Source organism: Astyanax mexicanus, chromosome 13, assembly GCF_023375975.1.
Source record: "Astyanax mexicanus isolate ESR-SI-001 chromosome 13, AstMex3_surface, whole genome shotgun sequence".
Taxonomy (NCBI): domain Eukaryota; kingdom Metazoa; phylum Chordata; class Actinopteri; order Characiformes; family Acestrorhamphidae; genus Astyanax; species Astyanax mexicanus.
In genome coordinates this window covers 51825296-51832500 of record NC_064420.1, presented here as the reverse complement: position 1 = coordinate 51832500, position 7205 = coordinate 51825296, and the positions used below count along the sequence as shown (strand labels likewise).

Here is a 7205-nt window from a genome sequence, read left to right as displayed (position 1 = left end):
CAGCGCTGCAGATTATTCCTGTTTGGCTGGTTATGATAATCTCTGAGGTTCTGATTGGTCCAGAGATCCGCTGCCTCTTCCTGCCGGAGATTCCCTAACGCCCTCAGTCCTCCACCAAATATCAGACAAATAAAAATATTCAGCCAAAAATGTTGGAAAATAAACTATTTCAGTGTTTGTTTGTAAATGAGCTGTACAGAACTAGGATAGCAACATTAGCTGAGCTAAATTAGCCTTAGCATCTGTTTGTTTACCAGAAGACTGACTGCATTTTTTAAATGTAAATTCCAAGTTAGCAATAATAACTACTTAAGTTGCACAGTTACACTGAGGTAGATTTAATGATTTAAATTGCACTGCTTAGGTAAGTTTATGATTAGCATAAGGTGAATGCTTGGTTAGAATAGCACTGCTTTGGTACGTTTAGGTTTATACTGAGATAAATGTTTGATTATAATAGCACTGTTGAGGTAATTTTGGATTAGAATAGCACTGCTGAGGTAAATAAATGAATAGAATAGCAATGCTGAGGTCAATTTAGGATTAGAACAACACTTCTGAGATGAATGTATTAATAGTATAGCACTGCTGAGGTAAGCTTAAGATTAGAGTAGCACTGCTAAAGCAAATGTTTGGTTAGAATAGTACTACTGAGGTAAATTTATGATTAAAATAGCATTGCTGAGGTAAATGTATGATTAGAATAGCACTGCTGAGGTAAATCTATGACTAGAATAGCATTGCTGAGGTAAATGTATGATTAGAATAGCACTACTGAGGTAAATCTATGACTAGAATAGCACTGCTGAGGTATATGTGGATAATAGAATGAAAATCAGTCAAGAAAATGTGTTCAATATTCAAAATTTAGTCTTCAAGCAAATGTTTATTTATTTTTTATTTTAAAGAAGGCCATAAATGGTCATTTTTGGTATATTAATGGTTGTTTTCTGGTGTTTCGTGGTTCTGAAATCCTGCAGCGTCCGACAGACGGACACTTCCTCCAGCGGGAAATTAGAGATTACTGTCTCCTTTACTGCCTGCTTATTACTCACACACACACACTCTATACACACTCACACACTGTGTTTTTGCTGTGTTTGAGGTTGTTTCGGGTCGAGTGTGAGTGAGCGTGTCTCAGAATAAACCTCTAAAATCTGCTGAACTTTTATCACATTTCCCCTCATTTATAACAACAGCTTATAACGGCTTATAACAGGTCACAGCAGGTCATATTAGGTTATAACAGGTAATAGCAGGTACTGACACGCTGTATCAGGTTACATCGGGTAATAACAGGTCATAACAGGTTACAGCAGGTTATAACAGACAGTGACAGGGTTATAAGAGACAGTGACAGGTTATATCAGGTTATAACAGGTAGTAACAGTTTATAGCAGGTACCAGCAGTTTATATCAGTGGGTTACATCAGGGTACGTCATGTTCTACCAGATATTGACTGATTATAACAGGTTACAGCAGGTTATAACAGACAGTGACAGGTTATGTCGGGTTATAACAGGTAATAGGAGATTATAGCAGGTACTGAAAGTTTATGTCAGGTTACAGCAGGTTACATCAAGGTAAAGCAGGTTGTACCAGATATTGACCGATTATAACAGGGTTACAGCAGGTTATAACAGACAGTGACAGGTTATATAAGATTACAGCAGTTTACATCGGGTAATAACAAGTCATATCAGGTCATGACATGTTTTAACAGGTTACAGCAGGTTACATTGGGTAATAACAGGTTATACATGTGTGATATATTGTGTATATTATATTGGGTAAGAATGATATGTCAGATTATGTTAGCTTCTAATACGCATCAGGTTATTCTATTATATCAACAGATAGATTATTAGAATATCAGGTTTTATTTTATATGAGATTATAAGTGGTTATAACTAGAAATATATAAGGTTGGTAGGTTATATCAGGTGTTATGAGGTATTATCAGGTTATATATAATGATATCAGTGTACAGTAGGTTATAGTATGTTAGATTGTTATAGAGGGTAGTGGGTTTGATCCAGGCTGGGCTGATCAGAGTCTTTCTGAGGAGTTTGAAGATTTTTCTCATATCTGACTGTTTCATCCAGGTTTTCCCAATTCATCAGGTAAATTGGAGGTGTCAAAGTCAAAGTGGTTTTTATTTTCATTTCAGCTATATACAGAGTACACAGTGAAACGGAACAACGTTCCTCCAGGGACCATGGTGCACATAAACACAGTGTAGACAGAACAATAGTGCAACAGTACAAAAGTGCAGACAGACAATACAACACAATACAGACAAAGAATAATAAATAACAAGACAGTGTGCAAATTTTGCAGTGTGCAAAAAAGACCAGTGAGGTAGTAATTACCTCTATTACACAGTGTGCAATAGAGTCCAGTGAGGTAGTAGGGTTTTTAGTGTTTTCCATTTTCTGGGGTAAGTGGGGTAAGAGTGTGTGTGCATGTACAGAAAAACCATCAGTTCAGTCTCTGCAGTTGAGGAGTCTGATGGCTTGGGGGTAGAAGCTGTTGCAGAATCTGGTCGTGCTGGACCGGATGCTGCGGTACCTTCTTCCCGAAGGCAGGAGGGAGAACAGTTCGAGGGATGGGTGGGGTCATTCACAATGCTGGTTGCTTTGCGGATGCTGCGGGTGGTGTAAATGTCCGTGATGGAGGGGAGAGAGACGCCGATGATCCTCTCAGCTGTCCTCACAATACGCTGGAGGGTCTTGCGGTCAGAGACGGTGCAGGTCCCAAACCAGGCAGTGATGCAGCTGCTCAGGATGCTCTCAATGGTCCCTCTATAGAAGAGTGTGAGGATGGGTGGAGGGAGACGGGCCTTTCTCAGCTTCCGGAGGAAGTAGAGACGCTGCTGGGCTTTCTTGGCTGTAGAGCTGGTGTTCAGGGTCCAGGTGAGGTTATCTGCTAAGTGGACACCAAGGAACTTGGTGCTCTTAACAATCTCCACAGAGGACCCGTCGATGTTGAGTGGAGAGTGGGTGTGTTGTGCTCTCCTGAAGTCAACAACCATTTCCTTTGTCTTGTCCACATTCAGGTGAAGGTTGTTGACTGTACACCAGTCTGTCAGCCGCTGCACCTCCTCTCTGTATGCTGACTCGTCGCCTTTGGTGATGAGACCCAGCACGGTTGTATCATCGGCGAACTTGATAAAGCTGTTAGAACTGTGTTTTGCAGCACAGTCATGAGTCAGCAGGGTGCACAGCAGAGGACTCAGGACACTGCCCTGGGGGGCCCCAGTGTTCAGTGTGATGGAGCTGGAGGTGCTGCCCCCGAACCGGACTGACTGGGGTCTCCCCGTCAGAAAGTCCAGGATCCAGTTGCAGAGGGGGGTGTTGAGGCCAAGCGAGCTTAGCTTCCTGATGAGGTTCTGTGGGATGATGGTGTTGAATGCTGAACTGAAGTCTATAAACAGCATTCTGACGTAAGTGTCCTTCTTCTCCAGGTGGGTGAGGGAGAGATGAAGGGTGGTGGTGATGGCATCGTCCATGGAGCGATTGGGACGATACGCAAACTGCAGGGGGTCCAGTGAAGAGGGCAGTTGTGTCTTGATGTTCCTCATGACTAGCCTCTCGAAGCACTTCATGATGATGGGTGTAAGTGCAACGGGACGGTAGTCATTGAGGCAGGACACTGTGGACTTCTTCGGCACGGGGACGATGGTGGTGGACTTGAGGCACGTTGGGACAGTGGCGCTGCACAGGGAGATGTTGAAGATGTCCGTGAGAACATCTGTCAGCTGGTCTGCACACTCCCTGAGCACTCTGCCGGGGATGTTGTCTGGTCCTGCAGCTTTCCGTGGGTTGACTCTGCGCAGAGTGTTCCTCACGTCCACTGCAGTCAGGCACAACACCTGCTCGTCCGACTTGGGCATGGTCTTTCTCGCCATCGTGTTGTTTTGTGCCACAAACCGTGCATAAAAGTTGTTCAGGGCATCAGGGAGGGAGGCATCAAGTTCACAGGACGGTGGCATTGTCCTGTAGTGGATGATTGCCTGGATGCCCTGCCACATACGCCGCGCGTCACCCGTGTCCTTGAAGTGGCTGTGGATTCTCTGGGCGTGTGCTCGCTTTGCCTCTCTGATGGCTCTTGACAGGTCGGCTCTCGCTTTCCTCAGGGCCACCTTGTCACCCACTCTGAAGGCCGAGTCGCGGGTCCCCAGCAGCGCACGTACCTCAGCAGTCATCCAAGGCTTCTGGTTTGGGCGTGTGGTGATGGTCTTGGAGACAGTGACATCATCAATACACTTGCTGATGTAGCCAGTGACTGATGCTGCATACTCCTCCAAATCAACAGAATCGCCTTCAGTAGCAGCCTCCCTAAACATGTCCCATGCAGTGCACTCAAAACAGTCCTGAAGGGCAGAGATGGAGCCTGCCGGCCAGGTTTTCACCTGCTTCTGAACTGGTCTGGAGCGTCTGATGAGTGGTGTGTATGTTGGTGTCAGCCAAACACACTTGTGGTCCGAGAAAGCGAGGTGGGGGCGGGGCTCCGCCCGGTACGCGCTGGGGATGTTTGTGTAAACAAGATCCAGCACGCTCGCTCCTCTCGTTGCAAAGTTCACATGTTGATGGAATTTAGGGAGCACTGACTTGAGATTTGCGTGGTTGAAATCTCCGGCGATAATAAACAGTCCGTCTGGGTGTTTGTTCTGCAGATCGCTGATAGTCCGATAGAGTTCACACAGAGCCTCTTTAGCATTAGCACCAATGCTAGCGCTGGGTGGGATGTAGACAGCAGCTATTAGCAGGGCGGAGAACTCCCGAACTAAATAAAAAGGTCTGCACTTGACTATCAGGAACTCCACCAGCGGAGAGCAGTGTTTGGCGAAAGTCACAGCGTTGTTACACCATTCCGTCTTGATGTAAACACACACGCCTCCACCGCGGGTCTTCCCGGATAGAGCCGCGCTCCTATCCGCTCTGAACGCGGTTAGCCCGGCTAGCTGAATGGCGCTGTCCGGAATGTTTGAAATTGTCCTCAGGCGACGGGGTTAAATGGGTGAAGAGAAATTAATAAATAAATAAATGAATGAATATTTAACTGGGTTTAAAGAGAAGCATTCTGAATTACCTAAATATTATTTTAGAAAATCAATATTAAATTCTCTCTCTCTCTCTCTTTCTGTGTGAGTAATATCAGAGTGAGCTATTCAGCTCATTACTGAGCTCAGCACACACACGCACACACACACACACACACACACACACACACACTGCATCATCTGCATCCTCCAGCCTGTTGTCATGGTGGTGCTACAGCCCGGGTTAAGGAGGAGGTGGGGGGGTGGAGGATGATGTCATCTAGGAGAAATCACACAATTCCCTCTTACTGCTGTTTCCTCTGATCCGACTCCCAGTCCAGCCCAAACCCCCTGTCCCAAACCCCCTGTCCCAAACCCCACCGGCCCAAACCCCCCTGTCCCCAAATCCCCGTCCCAAACCCAGGGCCCAAACCCCTGTCCCAAAACCCAGTGCCCAAACCCCGGCCTGACTCAACAGTTCGGCCTAAACTCCCGTCTCAATCCTCTGTCCCAAACTCCCAGCCCAGCCCACGGTGGCACTGTGGTTTAGTGTTTATCACGTTCACCTCCCAGCGCTGGGTATTTGGTTCAAGTCCCTATCTGGGTGGAGTTTCCATTGTCTCCCCGTGTCTGTGTGGGTTTCCTCCCACAGTCCAAAAACATGTAGATCTGGTAAATTGGATACTCTAAACTGCCCAAAAAGTAATACTCTAAATTGTTCTGGTTAAGAGCTGTAGTGCTGGATGCAGTCCTCCTCCAGATGGACGTGGTTGTTTCTGGTTGAGAGTACGCTGTGCGCTATTGGCTGCTGCTTCTCACTAGTGTGTGGATGAGTGTGGCTTTGTAATGTGCTTGAGTGTAAAAGAGCAATGTAGACACTGAGTACTGTACTGCTGAATCACACTGTGTGTGTGTGTGTGTGTTTGTGTGTGTTGTCTCTGCAGTATCTGGAGGGGTCCTAATGTGAACTGTGCGGACAGTAACGGATACACACCTCTACACCACGCTGCTCTAAACGGACACAGGTGAGTGTTTACCTGCCGCACACTTTTTCTATTTTAATCATCACTTAATTTAAATTACTGGTTCCCATAAGTTCATGCCTTTCAAGAAATCACAGAGTGGCCATCTACTGATACCTTAGCAACCACCCAAAAAAACAGGATAGCATCTAATGATACCTTAGCCACCACCCAAAAATACTAGAATAGCCATTTAGCAACACCCTAACAAGAAACTAAAATACCAGAATAGCAATGTAGTGATACGTTAGCAACCACCCAAAATAATGGGATAGCATCTAGTGATACTTTTGCAACCATCCAAAAATATCGCAGTTACCATATAGCAACACCGTAGCGAGGATCTACAATACCACCGTAACCATCTAGTGATACCTTAGCAACCACCCAAAATAACAGGATAGCATCTAGTGACACCTTAGAAACCACCCAAAAATGCCAGTCTAGCCATGTAGCAACATCCTAACAAGGACCTAAAATACCAGAGTAGCCATCTAGTGGTACCTTAGGAACCACCAAAAAATACCACAGTACCCATCTAGCAACACCGCAGAAAGGACCTTAAATACAAGTGTAGCCATCTAGTTATACCTTAGAAACCACCCAAAAATACCAGTGTAGACATCTAGCAACACCCTAGCAAGCACCTAAAATACTAGAGTAGCCATCTAGTGATACCTTAGCAACCACCTCAAATAACGGGATTGCATCTAGTGATACTTTAGCAACCACCCAAAAATACCAGTGTAGCCATATAGCAACACCCTAGCAATAACCTAAAATACCGGACTAGCCATGTAGTTATACCTTTACAACCACCCAAACATACCGCAGTGATACTATAGCAACTACCCAAAAATACCAGTGTAGCCATATAGCAACACCCTAGCAATGACCTAAAATACAGTTGTGGTCAAAAGTTTACATACACTTGTAAAAAAACATAATGTTATGGCTGTCTTGAGTTTTCAATAAGTTCTACAACTCTTATTTCTCTGTGATAGAGTGATCGGAACACATACATGTTTGTCACAAAAAACAGTCATAAAATTTGGTTCTTTCATAAATTTATTATGGGTCTGCTGAAAATGTCACCAAATCTGCTGGGTCAAAAATATACATACAGCAACAAAATTTG

General features: G+C 45.0%; 1 protein-coding gene across 9 annotated transcripts in view; it reads left to right on the top strand.

Annotated features, from left to right (window-relative positions):
• LOC103037471 (ankyrin repeat and SAM domain-containing protein 1A-like) overlaps positions 1-7205 on the top strand; it is a 97033-nt gene that overhangs the window by 16323 nt on the left and 73505 nt on the right. For all 9 annotated transcript variants that reach the window (XM_049486492.1, XM_049486489.1, XM_049486488.1 and 6 more), the window contains exon 2: positions 5990-6070. In XM_049486492.1, the coding sequence (XP_049342449.1) occupies positions 5990-6070 (81 nt within the window). The remainder of the gene's footprint in view (positions 1-5989; positions 6071-7205) is intronic.